This window comes from Aulonocara stuartgranti (assembly GCF_965226115.1).
Source record: "Aulonocara stuartgranti genome assembly, chromosome: 18".
In the NCBI taxonomy this organism is placed as follows: domain Eukaryota; kingdom Metazoa; phylum Chordata; class Actinopteri; order Cichliformes; family Cichlidae; genus Aulonocara; species Aulonocara stuartgranti.
Genome location: NC_138954.1, coordinates 21,635,049 through 21,653,238, shown reverse-complemented (window position 1 = coordinate 21,653,238; position 18,190 = coordinate 21,635,049). Strand labels below are relative to the sequence as shown.

General features: G+C 38.9%; 1 protein-coding gene across 1 annotated transcript; it reads right to left on the bottom strand.

Annotated features, from left to right (window-relative positions):
• Nucleotides 1-9,333: 9,333 nt before the first annotated feature.
• On the bottom strand, nucleotides 9,334-17,937 carry fndc7a (fibronectin type III domain containing 7a). Its single transcript, XM_082514464.1, has 14 exons — nucleotides 17,764-17,937; nucleotides 17,263-17,281; nucleotides 16,899-17,156; nucleotides 15,313-15,573; nucleotides 14,403-14,660; nucleotides 14,050-14,301; nucleotides 13,108-13,362; nucleotides 12,430-12,687; nucleotides 11,700-11,957; nucleotides 11,134-11,388; nucleotides 10,742-11,005; nucleotides 10,614-10,643; nucleotides 10,235-10,271; nucleotides 9,334-10,022 (listed from the first exon to the last, which is right to left on the bottom strand). The coding sequence occupies exons 1-13, from the start codon at nucleotides 17,818-17,820 to the stop codon at nucleotides 10,240-10,242; spliced, it is 2,457 nt and encodes an 818-aa protein (XP_082370590.1). The 5' UTR covers nucleotides 17,821-17,937; the 3' UTR covers nucleotides 9,334-10,022; nucleotides 10,235-10,239.
• Nucleotides 17,938-18,190: the final 253 nt, after the last annotated feature.

Sequence of the window (18,190 nt, the reverse complement as noted above, 5' to 3'; positions counted from 1 at the left end):
GTCTAAGCACTTTTAATATGACATTCACAAGGTCAAACTCCTAATGGAGGTAACTCAGGGTTCAGCATCTTGCCCAAGGATTCTTTGACATATAGGTATAGTGAATAACCAACCTTCCAAATTGTAGACCATCTCCAGTATCATTTTTGGGGTGACCCCCAATAAAGAAAGTAATAATAGACTATTAACAATCACCCCCCCCCCCAGGTCATTTTCATTAAGAACCTCTTCTTCAATGTCATTCACAAATCACCAAAACGACAATAAAACATTCCATAAGAAGTCATTCTGTTCCGCTGGCATATTCAGTGTGGTGTTGAAGGGATATTCTCAAGGAAAAATTCCATATATGTTATACGAAAAAAAGAAGTGGGAAAAACAACAAATATAAACATCCATATTAATATCAATATTAACCACTTGACAAAGGAAAAAGGACAGAAGACCTACCTGCAGCCTTAACATGGGGTATCTTAAAAAAAAGAAAAAACTGTTAAGAAGCTAACTCAAAATTCTGTAATTACCTGAAAACCTAATTGACAATAGAAAATTCAAACTGCATAATTACCTGCATGAGGGACAATATGGCAACAGAAAAATAAAGGAGCCTCATCTTATTCATAGTAAAGGTCAGGATCACGGTATGTTACATCTGAGAAGTGCACAAAGATCCTCCAAACATCCTCTGAGATCTTTACAGGCTGCACACTGTAGATTAACCCCATGGGAACCAATCAGGAGATCCTAAACGAGGACAAGTGAAGCCCCTAGGCTACCTGTCATCATGATACAAAGTACAGTAGCCAGTGCTGCTGGTTAAGCAGGGAAACTTCCCTCCGTGTGGCAGAGAAAATCAACCTTTTTTATATGAAAAAGAAACTTTTAAATCAAAATGATCTCAAACTGCTGGTGAGGAAAGTGGTAAACAGATAAGGAGGTCATTATAAAGATAATTGGAAGTACATTCCTGTGTAGCATCATTAAAATGTAAAAAGATTCAAAATGGTGTAAATATACGTCACATGTAAATTGATGATTTAAAGTAATATTTTAGCTCATTTGTAAAATGAAACACTAAATGTTTAGACTGCAAATACTTTTTAAAAAATACAGCAGGTGCTACAGTAGGAACTCCATGTGACCAAAGACAAACAAATAAACAGATTGTATATACATTGTATAACCAGTTCATTTCTTTTTGTTGTTGTTTTAGTGGGTTCAGTCCTCCTCAACAAGGAGGCAAATATTCCACAAAACGTCTGGAGAGACGTTGTATCAATCTTCGGATGCTTTTTGCCAGAGGAGGTTGTGTTTCACCTTCTCTCTTGTAGCAAAGGTGTTCTGTTCCATTCAAGTAATAGTCTCTGTGTCATCTAAAAGTACAAGCCTGCTTTTTCTTTGGAAACCTTTGTGTAAGTTTGGTGGCATGTTTTGGGTTTTCATCATGAGACCTGTGGCCACAGGCATTCATGAATGATGGCACCATGAATGGTACCATCTAAAAATGTCATCTCCTCAACAGCCTGTTGTCACACTTCACTTCCATCTCTGTTCTTCTCTCCACATCCACAACAAACAGTTTCATGCCAAAGAGAAAGAAGGCAGTTGTTTATTGTTGGCCATCCATCAGAAACTCAGATTTCTACTGAAAAAAGGTTGAAAGTTGAAAAAACAAATTGAAAATATGCTGGAATTGCCAACAAGGAAGTGTAAAGGCTGAGTGACAGCAGTTTATAGTAGGCCATAATGAGTTTGAATCAAAAACTGTTTTATATGTCCTGTTAAAAACAAACAATTTCACAGTAGGCGTATCTTTTCTCTTGTCCTTTTTAAAAAAAAAATATATATATATATATTTTTAATTTGAAATCCTGGTGGCCCTCCACATCCATTCTAATTATTATGCTGTTTTTGGTCTATTTAAAAGCAAAATTCCACATTACAGGAAATATCCAAGTAGTTTTAATGTTCCCACATTAAAACATTAAAACAAAATATTAATGACATTATTACTGTCACAATTATCAGAGGGACCCATAAGATTATATTGTGTAATATCAGCTGTACAGACATTTGAGCATATCCCAACATTTAGAAATTTGTGTGAAAGCCTCACTTTCAAACATGTATCCTACTAGTGATTGCAAACATATGCTTACTGTAATAGAAACAAAGCTAAAGAAATTGAATTGTATCAGCCAATAAAGTTTGAACTTATAAATAAAAATATTTTACAAAGATAACAGTGTAAAGATAACTGCGCCTCATGAGGAAGTCATGACTTGGTTACCATCAGTGCATCCCTACAGGGCTTTTCTGTTCATAATATGGAGGCGTAGTTTAGTCTGTTGTGTTATATAAATGCATGTGATAGCCTGTTGTGCGTTTTAGCGTAGGTTGGCATCTCTGTCTCCTTCCTTAGCGCTTGTGTTTTTTTTGTGTGTAAAATCCCCGGCTGGATGAATCCTAAACCTCATGCTGAAAAGTATCTGATTTAGAGTCGGGTAGCTTTTGTTTGCCACATACTTGAGACATTCTTCAGCACATGTGTCATTTCAGCCAAGTAACTCTTCTTGAAACTCCACCTCTCTACTTTATGGGCACCATTATTCATTTCATGGGTTACGCAGCGTTTAATTGGTCAGGGAACACATCCTCCAAACAAATGATAGTATTAGATATATCTAATACCTGCCGTGGGCTGGTGTGAGCATGGGTACAGCTGCACAAACACATCAAGTGTCATGCTCCTGGGTGAACGACCCAGCATTTTGAGTTTTGGGATGTTTCAAGTTTCAACTCATGAGTTGTTCTTTTGGATTTTGAGATGAGGTTTATGTTCTAGCTCTGTATCCAGTCCTTTCAGTATAATATTGTTTCCTTGTGCTTCTTAGTTTTCCGTTGTTTGCAGTCTGTGTTTGTCATTAGTATATGTAACCCTGAGTTATCCTCTTTTGTGTTCCTTTTCTATCTCCCCAGTCAGTTGTGTTTGTTTATCTCCTGTCCTTGTACAAAATCCCCGTCTTAGTTTGGTCTCAGTGTTTGTTATTTTGATAGTCGTTTGTCCTGTATGTTGTGTTTAGTTTTGCTTCGTTTGTCTGCTCCCTTTCAGCCTGGCGTGTTTATATCGTCTGCGTCTATGTCCTTTGTTGAATTGTCTGTCAGTCTGTGTGCGTTTGTTCTGCATGTTCCTAGTTAGTCCTCACGTTGTCCCCGGTCTTTGTTATATTAACTTCAACAGCAATAAAGCTGTTGTTGAGTTTTAGACCTTGTCTTTCGAGTCCTGCAATTTGGGTCCCATTCTGCCTGAGACACAGCGAGCCTTGACCTCATGTTTCTTCTTTACTGTGCATAGTCTCATTGTCATGGTCCTGGGCCGTGTTGGCCCAGTATTCTTAGTTCTCTTGTATTTTTGTATTCAGTTCCCTGTTTAGGTTCTGTTTCCTGAGTTGCCCTGTTATGTGGTTCCCTGTGTGCTTTCCCTTTGTGACTCTCACCCCCTGTGTGCCCCTCTATGTATTCATGAGCCCTTGTCCCCTTTCGTGTTTTATTCCATGTTTTCCCCAGCCTGTTATGTCTGTGTTCTCCCCGTGCTCTCTCCTCCTGTCTGAACCTCTGTACTTCCTGTTTTACTTTGACAGTCTCTCGTCAGTATGCGTCATGTTGTGTTCACTCCTGCCCTGTCTCGTTATGATTATCTGTGTCAGCTGTGTTCCCCGTGTGCTCCCACTTCCCTCGTTAACCCTCTGTGTATTTATGTCTGCGTCTCCCTCAGTTCTGTGTCGTAGTCTCCCTCATGCTGCGTGGATTTCCCTGTGTCTCTCTCCAAGTATTAGTTTATTGTGCCCAGTTTAAGTTTTGTATTTTCCTGTCATCTTGTCAGCAATAAAGCTGCCTTTTGAGTTCATCCCTTGAGTCCGTGAGTTTTGCGATTGGGTCCTCATCCTGCCTGCCACACAGCCGACCATGACACTCATATAAATTTGGCGTACATCCATCAAAGTCTTCAAGTTTGACTAAATGACTTATTGATCAAAACCTGAGAAAAAGTCGAAACCATGGCTCTTACAAATGTGTTGTATATTGTCAACATGTAGAAACCACCAGTGTTGGGGAGTAACGGAATACATGTACCGCCGTTACATATTTAAAATACAAAATATGAGTAACTGTATTCCGTTACAGTTACCGTTTAAAAAGGTGGTATTCAGAATACAGTTACTTTGTTGAAATAAATGGATTACACGGCGGTACTTTCCTGTTTCATTTTGTCGCGGGTCAGGACTGTTTGGGTTTTGTTTGACAGCTACGTTCTGTTGTTCCAGGCGGCAGCGTTACGGTTGCCATGGTTACAGGGCGACGCTCTCTCTCTCTCTCTCTGCGACTGTGTGCTTCCTGGGTGAGAGAGCGCCTTTTCGTTGTTGTTGTTGTGCTAAGCTAACAGGCAGAATGCTACAAGCATAGCTCTAAAGAATGTAGCATCATGGGCAGTGTAGTCCGTGTTGCAGGGAGAATGGACTGCCATACACGTTATGGGTCTGTGAGTATGGAACGCCAGGACTGCCATAATGAATTAATTAAATACACCATTAAATAATTAATTAAATGTGGCAATAATTAATTAAAATTGGAATTAATTAATTAAATAAATAGTTATGATATATGTAATTAATTAATTATTGACACATTTAATTAATTATTTATGTATTTCACGTTTTAATTAATTATTGACACATTTAATTAATTAATTATTGACACATTTAATTAATTATTTATGTATTTCACATTTTAATTAATTATTGACACATTTAATTAATTATTGACACATTTAATTAATTATTTAATGATATATTTATTTATTTCATTTTGGCAGTCTTGGCGCCTGGCTCTCATCATGAAATAATTTTATCTGTCAGCCTCACCCATCAAACTCAGGGGGCGGGGTTAACGCTGATCGAGTCAAAACCATTGCTTTGGCCTGGTGGCCATTGTTTCTAGCACACAACAACCGGCATGTGGAAGCTAACAGAACTGAACTTTGAAAAACCCTGTTTGTGTGTCACCAAATACCGTTTTAATATTTTTTTAGCCGAGAATGTAGTGGTTTAATCTTCATGTGTCTGGTCGGTTTGTCAAGATACAGCCTCTTTGCAAAAGTGCTTCGATGATTTCGGAGATGTCGTCCCAGTCTCACGGCAAAGCGTGGGATAGACCCGCTCGCCTCGCAAGCAATCCCACCGACAAAGCGCAGGCCCCGGTACACAGCTGTAGTAACCCCCGCTGACTTCTTTTACTGAGGTTATATTTATCGGTGTTTTATTTCCTGATGTTCTTATGTGTCCTACGTGTTTCAGTCGCCAATTCTGAATTATAACTAACATTAAAAACATGTTTAAGGAGGAGAGAGAGCAAATAAATCTGTTTAACATCTGATCTTTGGGTTTTTGTTCAGTAATCAGCGTGACCTGTGTATAAACACATAAAAGAGATAACGTTGGTGTTTCCGTCATGTAGTAACTGCTGGCTTTAACTGTACAAAGGTTGTTCGACACTATGAAACACATACAGACTTCATGATGTTCGGCTAATATTTTTATTGTGAATATTAATCATGCTGACCTCGCTCTGTACACCACGCAGCGAGGTCAGCATATCCACGATATCCTCAGCTCCATGAGTTAACACAGAGTTTCCCAGCTGACTATCTAACTGCCAACTATTCCAGAGACGTGAAAATATACAGCATAAAGAAAAGTGTAAGAGACTCAGCAGCAGATTAGAATAACAGTTATACATTTAATAAATCACCAAATGAATCCAAGAAACGAGCAAACCTGTTCCGACAATTTGAGTTTGTGTTCCCTCAGCTGCAGACTCGCTGCTGTTTAAATGTTTGAAAAGGAAGATTAGATATAAACAAACGTCAAACATAGACTCAGTCTGCCTTCACATTTGATATGAGGCCAGCACGTATAGTGGCCTCAGCAGGCTATTACTGAAATACACATGCTATATCATAAACTATGATATAAATAGGGAGGTCCTATTAACATGTTTAGTTTTAAAGGACACCTTCCTGCCTTTAGTCTCATTCATGAGCAGTATTCGTTTTCTTCTAACATCCAGAAGTCTGCACAATGTGTTTCATAGTTTGTAACAAGCCTTTGACAGGTAAACATAACATGACCGAAAAAGCAAAAAAAAAAGAAAAAAAAAGAGAGAGAGTGTTGACATAAGAAGAGAAAATGCTCTCAATTATGGAGACAGGCAAATGGTTCATTTATGTTTGATGTGTGTTTATTCCTCCCTAAATATCGTCGGTGAAGTTTGCCATGCACGTCAGATTTTCCTGCGCATTTTTATACCTCTGCCAACAGAGAGAGAAAAAAAATCACATTCTAACAGACAGCTGGTGCTTAGAATACAGTTGAATAACTATTAAAAAACAGATGATATTTAGATGATAGTTCAGTCTAACACATGTGCCAGTGAACCATTAAACGTCTGTGAAACTATGCAGTTATGAAACGTAACTTTAACCTCAGCCAAACCGATTTGCTCAGTTGTAAATAAAACAGCGACATAAACGTGACCCGACAGACAGAACCTGAGTGAATGAAGTCCAGCGTTTAACCACTGAGAGCTAAAACTCAGCTGAGGTTTGAAAGCTGTGTGCTGGTGATTGGACATCAGCCGCTGATAAAGCTGGCTCGCCTATAAAGTGCTCTGTAAGGAAACAAGCTCCAGCAGCTCTGCGCTCGGGGAAAATACTATATTTACTTATCTTGTGCAGAAAAATGCGCTGACATTGCGTTATATCGAGCACCGGCTGCCCAGTTAAACTGTGACTATCACCAGGTAACGTAGGCGTGTTTCTTGAATTAGCAGCAGGTGTTAAACAGCTGACAGATGAGGAGGAGAATGCATGCAGGTAAACTGAGGGTCTGCTGAGCTGATCGCTGGTTTCGTGAGAAAAATGTCAGCTCGTTCTTTATGTTACAGAAGCACAGAGACACAAGACCAGGCGGAAAGAGACGATCGTTCGGTGAAAATGAGAATCTGCGAATGCAACATGTGGAACACGGAGAGTAGAATATGTAAACAAACCGGTTAATGTACCCCCTCGGTGCGCTCTGCATGCTAACTGTTAGCAGAGCTAGTGAAATCTCTGAAAACATCTGAGCACTTTTGCAAACATGTTCTATGTTGACAACCTGACCAGACATACGGCGCGACATTCGCGGCTAAAACACTGTTAAAAGTGTAGCTGGTGACAGAAAAACGAGGTATTTTAAAACTACACCACCACCATTGCTGCCTGTGATTTGATCTGCATTCTGGGATAACTGGCTGCCCCAAGTCTACACAAGCAATCGATTATCTAGGATCGACCTGTTTTGACTTACTTTGCACGGCAACCAATCAAATGTTAGAGAAGCTGCATGGGCAGCGTTAACCCCGCCCCCTGAGTTTGATGGGTGAGGCTGACAGATAAAATTATTTCATGACGAGAGCCAGGCGCCAGGACTGCCAAAATGAAATAAATAAATATATCATTAAATAATTAATTAAATGTGTCAATAATTAATTAAATGTGTCAATAATTAATTAAAATGTGAAACACATAAATAATTAATTAAATGTGTCAATAATTAATTAATTACATGTGTCAATAATTAATTAAAATGTGAAATACATAACTAATTAATTAAATGTGTCAATAATTAATTAATTACGTGTCAATAATTAATTAAAATGTGAAATACATAAATAATTAATTAAATGTGTCAATAATTAATTAATTACATGTGTCATAACTATTTATTTAATTAATTAATTCCAATTTTAATTAATTATTGCCACATTTAATTAATTATTTATGTATTTCACATTTTAATTAATTATTGACACATTTAATTAATTATTTAATGGTGTATTTAATTAATTCATTATGGCAGTCCTGGCGTTCCATATTATGTGAGCGCGAGGAGGGAGAAAAAGGGAAGTGGAAAGGTACGAGTTGTCATCGAGGAAAAACGGGAGCTGGAAGCATGTAAATATAATAATAACCACTGCAGCCAAGAAGAGTGCCTGACGAGCCCAGTTGTAAGTAAGCTATTAAGACTCGACTGTACACCGTGTTCGTGTTTTCCTCCGAAAACAATAAGTTCCGTTGGAGCAGTCTTTCAACGCCTCTCTCTGTCTCTCGCAAGAAAAGTTGACCCAGACAACAAAGTAAAGCTATTTTTCGGCTACGAGCCGACAGGGACCCCGCCGTATTAGTCAGAGGCCCCATTACTACAGTTCGGAGTCGCGGACCTTCAGTAATAGTAATAAATCACACAGCAATAGTACATTCACGTTGTTGTAAAAAGCATGATAATATATTAACTAATCCAAAGTATTCAGAATACGTTACTGTCATTGAGTAACGTAACGGAATACGTTACAGAATACATTTTGGGGCATGTATTCTGTATTCTGTAATGGAATACATTTTAAAAGTAACCTTCCCAACACTGAAAACCACCAAATACAGATGTAAAATATCATGTCACATTTAAACTCCAACTCAAGTAACCTATATTCAACAACAGCATAATAAAACAGGAAATTATATTTTCTGTGTGCCACCCCAATATTCAGGGGCCTCCATATGGAGACACCCCTGCTGACTGGTAAAAATAATTATTTAATGTTTTACTACAAATATTAACATCTTTGAGATTAGTTATTTCAGAATGAAATCAGTTTGTAGAACACCAGATGTGCCAGTTGACTACCACTGGACATCTGTTTATATGATTATTGCCAGTTGGTCAGTTCTCCGTTGCTCTAGTTGTGTTTCTCTACTTCTTTTCTTTCCAACACAAAGCTTTAACTGTGTTTTGGCATTCATTGCTTCAATTTAAAAGATGCTGACGTAGAGAAAGGTGGAAAATCAGGAGGATAAGAGGGGATATTAGATGTAACAAAAGATGTTCTAATCCAAATTTGTCAGTGTTTGTGTTACAGTGAAAACTTATATTCTTCCTTTGTGTTATTTCATATCGTCCCAGCAGGATCTTTAGTCAGCTAAAATGCAGTCACAATGAGACCACAGACAGACAGATATACAACTTTTAAGTAATATCTTAGTGGAAGATCAATTTCAGGATCTTACCGTGATCATTTTCAGGAAAATCTTGGGTGTAATTTCAATTTAATTTCAGTTTTATCCGTAACAAATCACAACAGCAGTTGCCTCGAGGTGCCTTATATTGTGAGGTAACTCCAACAATCAGACAAATCAAACAAATAATTTAAATACTGACAGACTGACTTTACACAGCGTTGTGATGCAGAACAATTTGCTTTATTTTTTTTATCATCTGTCATCTGGGAGAAAACAAATCCAATGAAAGCAGGTGTGACATTCAATATTTCTCTGGCAATATGATCAGATGAGTCATCCACAGACTCCATGAGACGGATCCCTGTTGCCCCACGTTCAAGCTTCACAACCGGGAGACATCAAACTGAAGCCATATGGAGGTCCTCTACTTGGAGAAGTCCTAATATACTGTTTTAAAATTTGAATGATTACTGCTATGACACTTTTAAGTCGGGCCTCAGCATAATGTTTCAAGCTTTGTTTCTTTTCCATATTTTATAGTCGTCATTTCTTGTTTTTTTCACAGTGTAACTTCTAACTGAAACAGGACGCATGAAACATGAGGAGTCGAGGAGCCAATAGTAAAACACTTATTCTTTTTTTTTTAAATGCAGCAAAATTTTAAAATAATATATCTTAATAGCGCTCAGTAAATGCTCACATAATTTTTTTTCCCTGTTTTTCAAGTTCGTTTATCTTTGGATTTAATATTTATTTTTAAGCTTATTAGTTAACAGATATTCATTTTATTGGATATTAATTATTATCAGACTCAGTGTCATCGTGGTATACAGAGTCTTCACAGTTATCACTGGTGTAAACATCGGCCTCTGTCCTTGTTGCTGTGTTGGTGGTCGGGGTGTTCACACTGGGAGAAAAAGGCAGGAGAAGTTCATCTTAGTAAAAACAAGAATCCTTTGTGGAACATTATACTCTAGAAATCACACTACAGCGATAGCGTACAGAGTCTGAGGCTATTTTACAGCCACTCGTAACAGACACAATAACATGGGCGTGTCATCATCTCCAGGTTTCCAAGATGTGATGTGAACAACGTTGAATGAGAAACAACAAACTCACCACAGTTAATTCACACTTCGTCTCACACGAGAAATTACTGAGGAAAGAAAGAGACGGCATTTTAACAATAGCTCAAAGCTTAAGAGGAAACAGCTAGCAAAATGTAAATAGTTTTTTATGGTTGTGTTTTTAAACAATGATATTCAGAAGTAACACCTCATGAACAAAATATATTAATATAGAAACAAACTTTTAAATGACATAGTTGGATTCTACCTAAGGATGGAGTCAGTAGATGTTTCTCTCTTTTTTCTGTCTTTATGCTAAACTACGAGACTTCCGGCTTTAGCCAATGAAATTCTTTTTGAGTGGTAGAAACAAACTAAAAGATATAATCAGTGTGTAACTATCATTGTTTTAGGTATAAGATGATACGTACCCATGCCAGTGTTACTTCCAGGGCAGGGAACTAAGGATAAATGAAAAGTGTAAAAGCAGCTGTTAGAATCGACTCGTTATACAAATTTAAAAATCAGAGTAAATGCGCTCCTTGAATTTTGTTCCCACCTGAGTACGTCCTGGGCTGGCAGAAGGTGACTTTGCTCCCGTACTTTTCCACAGGTGCCGCCACCACTGTGTAGACATCCCCACATGTTTCTTCCTGGATGTCACAGTACATGCTGCCTGCAGCTGCCATACAGGTGTAGTTTGCTCCGGTGCCATACAGCTCCACTGTGTGATTATAGATCTGAGGGCCGAGCGAACGCCAGTATACCCTCAGGGTGTTGTTGGTCCTGCGATAGAGCTTGACCCCCGTTGGACAGCAGGCACCTGTAAAAGAGTGAGTGTAGAGTTGTGCTTTTGTAAAAAAAATCTTTTTTGACAGTGTGAAGATTTCTACTTTTCCCTCCATTAGATGTAAAAATATTACAAATGTGTTTGTATTTATCGATCCTCACTGGAAGAGAATCCACGATATTTGCACTCTGACTTCTGTCCTGTGCTGCTGATTGCTTCCAGGTTGACGCTGTAGTTGGTTCCACAGGTGATGCACCCCATCAGGCAGTGGGTGTCTAGAGTGTGGCATTTGGCATACCCTCGTGGTGATGTCAGGGAGGTAATGAATGAGCGAGCTCCAGTGCTAGGTGACCAGGTCACATTGGTCATAGCCTGGGTGACCTGGGTCACGTTCACAGACATGGGGCAGCAAGGGCCTTAAGGGAAGAATACAGAACAGACTTAAGTATGGGAGGATTTTTAGATTCCTAGATTCAGTACATGTCATGCTTCCTCATGAGAAGCATCCACATTGGTGTTTTGCGTATAAACTTGAGAACTAATTCATTTCATTTAATGAATGACAAAAGCTTTTGGCAGATGTCTAACTGTTGATAACCTTAAAAGCAGAGATCAGCTTTAGCTCGATGCAACTTTAGCATATGGCTCAAATTAAAGTTGCTGTTTGGTGGACCAATTGTACATTTTGTTGTGGGGTTTAACAGCGTAACCAATCAGACTGTCATACCTGTTTCCAAAGTTTTACTGAATCCTGGCAGACTTTTCCCCACAGCTGTTGTGGCCACTGCTGTAACCTCGTAGACAGAGCCGCAGGGCAGTTGCGTGAGCACACAGGAGCTGTTCGTCGACTGGCAGCTTTGTCTGTCATAGCGTCCAGTGGCAGTGATGGTATAATTCGTGTTGGGGGTGTTGGGTGTGGTGAAGAGGATTCTGTATGTGGAACTGTTGGTCTGAGTCATATTCAGGATCTCTGGAGTGCAGGGAGCTGCAGCAAGACACACATAAAAGAGTTGGTCACTTCAAAATTACAGAGATACAAATACAGAGTGAAACATTACTGCAAAAGAAGAAATAGAAAGTTTGGAAAATGTACTGATTCATACTTGTAATTCTGTTCACATTTGTAGACAAAATGTGAAGCAACTGGTATTTTCTAGTAGCTTAGCTAAATAAAAACCAGAAGCATAGGAAGAAAACTTGCCCCATATCAAGAGAAGAGAAGAGAAGAGAAGAGAAGAGAAGAGAAGAGAAGAGGAGAGGCTTTCTCCTGGTGACCCTTCTACACAAACCATACTTGTTCAGTCTTTTTCAAATTGTGCTGTGATAACGTGTAACTTTTAACATGCTTTGGATTTTTTTTAGCTTCACTGAGCGATGCACAGTCTGAGCTTCAGATGAATTTGCACACAATTTGTGTGTGTTTCATAAAAACAGTCACTCTTCAGTGTTTAAATTACCTGTCTCATGCGTTTGCGGCTTGCAGGTGCGGTTGCATCCTCGTAAATCGCTGCAAGGTGTCACAGTCACAGAATAAGCTGTGTTGCAACTCAAATCTGAGAGCGCACACACCGGTGCTGTGTCGTTGCAGTGGATGACGTCTTTAGTCTGTGCTGCTGTCGTCTCATACAGTTCAGCTCCTTTGACTGGTGTCCACATGACTTCCAGGGTCTCCGTAGAAACCAGCTTTATCATAACATCCAGTGGGCAACAAGGGACTGAGGAGGAGGCGGAGAGAAGAAACTAATTAAAAATAATTTAAAAAACAGGCAAATAACCACACACAGCCAACTGTGAGTTTCTCTTAGTTTGGTCATAAAACTGCTGTAGCTTTAAAGTTGGGTTATACATTTTGTCTGTCTAAAAGTGGGCTTTTCCTGTCATGACAACTCAGGCTTAATCATGAAAATGACTTTTTTCTTAAACAATAGCAGCATAGTAGTTACTTCAGAGATGTTTACCTTTAGTTCCGACAAAGGACTTTTGAAATGAGGAAAAAATCCCATAAGAAACAAGCATAAACAAAAGCACTGGCCTGATCCTATAGGATGTGATTGGATGGATAGTGCTGGGTTGGAGTAGACTGTGTTAATAGTGGTGCTGCTGTATATGTGGGTGCTTTTGTGTGAAAGTCATACTGGTAGTGTAGTTGCGGACATGTCCATAAGGGCTAGAGCCGGCCTGGTTGTAAGGGAATACGGTAGTGAGGTAGGTGTAGCCACACATGCAGGAAAATGGGCAGGTGGTTAAACTGGTGTTACAGAACGTCTCCATTCCATCATCCCGCTTTATGAACGCCATGTAGTACTCCACCAGTGGCACTCCGTCCCACATCACGGAGCAGTTACCTGCTCTGGGCTCCTCCACCCAGATGTTCTCTGGCGGACATGGGTCTGTCAGAGAGAGACAATGGTCCTCAATGGTCCTTGAGTAATAACAGTAATGGACTTCACATGTCAAAGACTCCATGTGATAATTTGTCAAATATGCTTATTGGTTTTCATTAGGAGAGCTTGATGATCTGGTCACATCTGTAAAAGGCTTGTGGCTAACAGCTAAATGAATTCAAGATTATTCTTTTTTTCACTAAATTCACAAAGATTTAGCACAGGTCAGCTGATCACAGCCTGAACACTAAATCTGGAGCAACAGAAATGATTGTGTTTTCCTTTGTCACAAAAAAGTTCCAGTTGCAATTCCTTTTAGTCAGCTTGAAGCTGGTTCAAAAACTGAGCCAATCCCCATGGACTCCCATGATAAAATGTTTAGTTTTACAGCAGAGCACAGGGTGCTTAAAAGAACAACAACAACAACAAATCTAAAAAAACAGCTAATTTAGTTCTTCGTGACATTAATAGATCTTCTTTTAAGGTATAAATTTGCATTCACAGATAGTGTAGTTCATTTGAGAACAATGGGCTTCACTTGAGCTAATTACAACCAAGAGCAGGATTTCTCAATATTGAAATTCTAGTATTTTACTTCAATGCTACTGAGAGCTAATTTCAAAAGTTTTGAGAGTGCTTTAAATGAATAATAGTATAAGACAAACAACCATACATTACGAATGATATACCCACATGTTATGTAGTTAGCCGGTTCAGAGGGGCTGCTGGGTCCAGCATCGTTATAGGCTATGACATAGACTGAGTGGTTTTGTCCACAATCTGCAGGATTAATGTAACAGTAACTGTTTTCTGTGGAACAGTTTTGGCCATTAGAGGTCCAGACTAAGTAGAGATTAGCACCCCTCACTTGTGACCAGAATACAGCAATCCCAAGAGCCCGTCCTGGAGTCACCTGAACGTGAGTCACATCTGGGCTCTGAGGACCTGGAAATGAAACCACAATGAAATCAATAACAGCAGTCATGACTGGTCCTCTGGTACGGGTTCAAATGTTTATCAGCCTAATTTTTGAGAAGGTTTCTTACGTGTAATTTGACAGACAGTGACATCATCACCAGTGCGACCCTCAGAGTCCCATGCCGTGCCCTTAATACAGTATGTAGTTCCTGGTTCAAGGTTATCAAACTTCATCGTGGTGTCAGTGGTGTTGAGTTTGAGGCGGGTGTTGGATCCCTCTCTGATGATGACCAGTGTGTAGAGGACGGCGTCCTTCACTGGGTCCCAGTTCACAAGGATGGTGCCATTGGTAGGAGAGGATGTGTTCAAGTTGGGAGCCATTACAACTGCAGATGTGATCAGGGGGAGAATGAAGAGTTAATGGGATTAATGGGGAATAAAAACAAACAAACCAACAAAGAGACCTTACTTCTCCTCTCCTTGTTCCCATTTCTTTATAAGATATGAAATAGAAACTACTTTCCTGTGATCCTGTTACATTCAGTTACCCTTCAGGATGCGAGACAACCTAGTTCTCATGGTTTCTCTTTTCACTTAGGAAACCACCATGGAGCAGCGAGTGGATACAGTTTCCACCCTCGTGCTAGTTGCAACGACTTGGGCACCCATGACAATGGGCGGTGAAATGGTAAGCCACTATTGCCAGTGGAGTGAGATAACAAGTTATTGTTCTAAGGAGGAACAGAAACCTGTGTTTCACTCTTTATAGGCTGATTACCATCTTTACGGTAAAGTGGAACTAGAAGATAGTTATAAGTGCACTGTCAGTCACACCCGACTTGGCCCTCTCAGAATCAGCTGATGCTTTTGTACAGACGGCATCCAAATTTTTACTTTCATATTATTAAAATTTCTGAGTTACATGACCTCAAGGTACAACATTTCACTGCTGAAAATTATATTTAACTTATGCTTTTATTTTACATGGAATGGCCCGATTATTTCTTCTAATTTAGCTCGTTTCAGATATTGACGTACCTGTCCTGGCCTCTGTGGGGTAGGATGGCTGGCTTCTCCCGCCTAAGTTGACGGACATGACGCTGAGGACGTAGTCTGTGTATGGCTGGAGCTCCACCATGGTACCTGGAGAGCTGCTCACAGTGCTCTCCTTGAAGAAATCACCTGTCTTTGACTCTGCCCTCAGGATGTAGCTGGTCGCCCCAGATACCTCTGTGAACTCAACAGTGATGCTGTCGCTGTTTTTGGAGTAGGCTTGCCCAATGCTGGGTACATCAGGGGCTAAGGAGCAGATGGTAGATGTCAGTCAGATAGATTCCAAAATAAAAGCTTTTCTATTTATAAGAGAAGTACAATGTATCACTGAAATACAAAACAAACAAACAAACAAACAAACAAAAAACATCTTTTGGGTTATTATCTCAGAATTTCTACCTACTAACATATATTTCTTAAAAAATAACTCAAATTTGAGAAACTAACTTCAAATTTCAAGTTCCAAATAAGAATTTTGAGACAATAATCCAAACTATAGATTTATTGATGACGACATGTTTTTCTTTTTCAGAAGCAAAAACAATTTTCCATAACAACTCCTGTAAGAATGCCATCTACAATGTTATAGATGCAGCAGTTGACCACCACTACCAAATTTAAGTGCAGTTCTCAATAAAGTCTCCTTTTTACATTATAGTTTACTACATGTAAAACAAATAAACATTTACATTCTTACATTTATACATATTTATTCACATGTTACTGATAATTTGCACACTAAGATTTTATTTGAAAATTCTGAAATGACTGCATAGGCCTACAGTTTATTATTTCCTCACATTTTCAGAAAAGCCTCTTGAGGCCTGAGCGCTTGGTTGGAGTGGGTTTCAAATATCTCTTTGATATTCAAGGTTAGTTGAGTCCAATAAATATAAAACTTATTTCTATACTAAAAGCCAAAATGTAATGTCTTCAAATGAGAACACGGCGTCTCAGGAGGATAACAAAAACGATTGTGTTGTCTATGGAAATCTTGGAAAATGTGCAGCATAATTTGAAACGGCTGAAAGAGTTGTCTGAAATGTTTTTCTGGCTGTTCCATGTAACAAAGAGTGATGATATAAAAAAAGAGAAAAACAGCAGAAAAAATGTAACAAGAACATTTTCACTTTTAATTAAACCATGTTTGACAAAGTATTTTGGGTATTTCATAACTATTAAATAGAGCTATTTAACAACAACACAGTACAAGTAAAATGTTTGCCCAAACTATCTCATTAATATATGCACTAAAATAAATAGATACTTTTGTTAATTCATAATGCAAAAAAAATTAAAATTACATTTAAATTTTCCATGTATTTTCTTTTACACAGATACACTGTAAAATGTTACATTGACTGATACATTTCATTGTAGTCAAATGAAATGTACTTTATTGTTGGTGTGTAATCAGTTGATGACAAGAACATTTTTCTTAATTTCTCACTATATGAATAAATAAACCTTTGATTTTCTATATTTTAAGTTTTACGTTACTCAGAATTATTGCTTCGTGTTTATTTATCAATAAAGGTTTGCCCCTTTCTGTTTTTTCTGATGTTACCAACCTGTCGTCTCCTCAGTCTTTGCACTGCTGAGCACCCTGAGATTATTGTCCATAGCTTCTAACTGCATGGTGTACACCGTGTTTGGTGACAGGGAGTTAACTGAGCCCATGACTGTGTTGCCACCGAACTGAGCAAAGACGGGTCTTTCCGGGGAGTTCTTGGGGGTTGCTGTGATCTTGTAGGAGCTGGCACCAGTGTGGCCGCTCCACTGCACTGTCATGCTCTTGGATGTCACTGTAAACACTGACAACCTGATGTCTGAAGAAGATAAAGCAGAAAGTGTGATTGAAGGGGAATGTGATTAATTTACATCTTAAAGTATCTTAACCAATAAGTATCTCAAATATGAAAGAAGCTCTGTTACCATTTTGAGCCATGCATATCTGAAAGTGAGAAAAAAAGTCAGTTTAATGAATGAAACAATGAATGATCTTGTTAATGAAAGTCAGGAAATACAGTCAATTAAAGACAAGGGTATCCTTCCAAAGATAGTAAGCTTCTGCTATTCCACATTATATCCTGAGGCAAATTATGCCCTGTATCACATTCTCAGAGCATGAGAGGCAGCAGGCTGCACATTACCTTCACTCAACACAGATTTCAGGACTGGTCAGTGCAGGTATTTCTTTCAGGTCGGAATGAATTTGTCTATTGAGGCACGGCTGGGCATGCCGCTCGCACTTGTTGAAAGCCGTGATACTCAAAAGGGCCTGTGTTCATATGTCTCAAACGTCCTCTACTCCCTGCTCTCTATCTGGATTTATGCAGCATGCACAATATCAAAACATTTTACCTTTGATGTGGAAAACACTGTAAATTACTTTGGTTTAAATTAACACTGAATGAGAAAATAAGAACATCTTACCCCACTGAAGGTCAATAAAAACAAAAGCTTCAGCATCTTTAACTGCAACGTCCCCATGCCCTCAGTTTTTTTCTGCTATCCACTGCCTCGAGGTGAGATGCTGTTTCTCAAACTGATTTTAGGGAAGCAACTTGGTCTTAAATTTTTTACTTTCTTCTCTTTCTTCTACCTTCCTCTCTCTCCAACATGAAATGACAGGTGTGTTATTGTTTCAGCAAATACCAAAGAGCCCACAGGCTTTAACTCCTCCCCTCAGGGGTGTCTGTCTGTCTCTTACCTATCAGACCTAGACAAGGAAGCTCACCTTTGTTAGATGACAATGTTGATGATAACACTTGTATAACAAATGAATGTTCATCTTTTCTAGTCTTTATGACGTGAATTAAAAAAATAAGCACAATACTTTCCTGTATTACTGAAGATCTTA

Bases quoted from the DNA above. Each gene is read 5' to 3' on its own strand.
- fndc7a (XM_082514464.1), bottom strand. From the start codon at position 17,820: ATGGGGACGTTGCAGTTAAAGATGCTGAAGCTTTTGTTTTTATTGACC. The intron at 11,389-11,699 runs GTATGACAGTCT...TCTTCCCTTAAG, and splicing joins CAGTAAAACTTTGGAAACAG to GCCCTTGCTGCCCCATGTCT. The intron at 11,006-11,133 runs GTGAGGATCGAT...ACTCTTTTACAG, and splicing joins ATATCGTGGATTCTCTTCCA to GTGCCTGCTGTCCAACGGGG.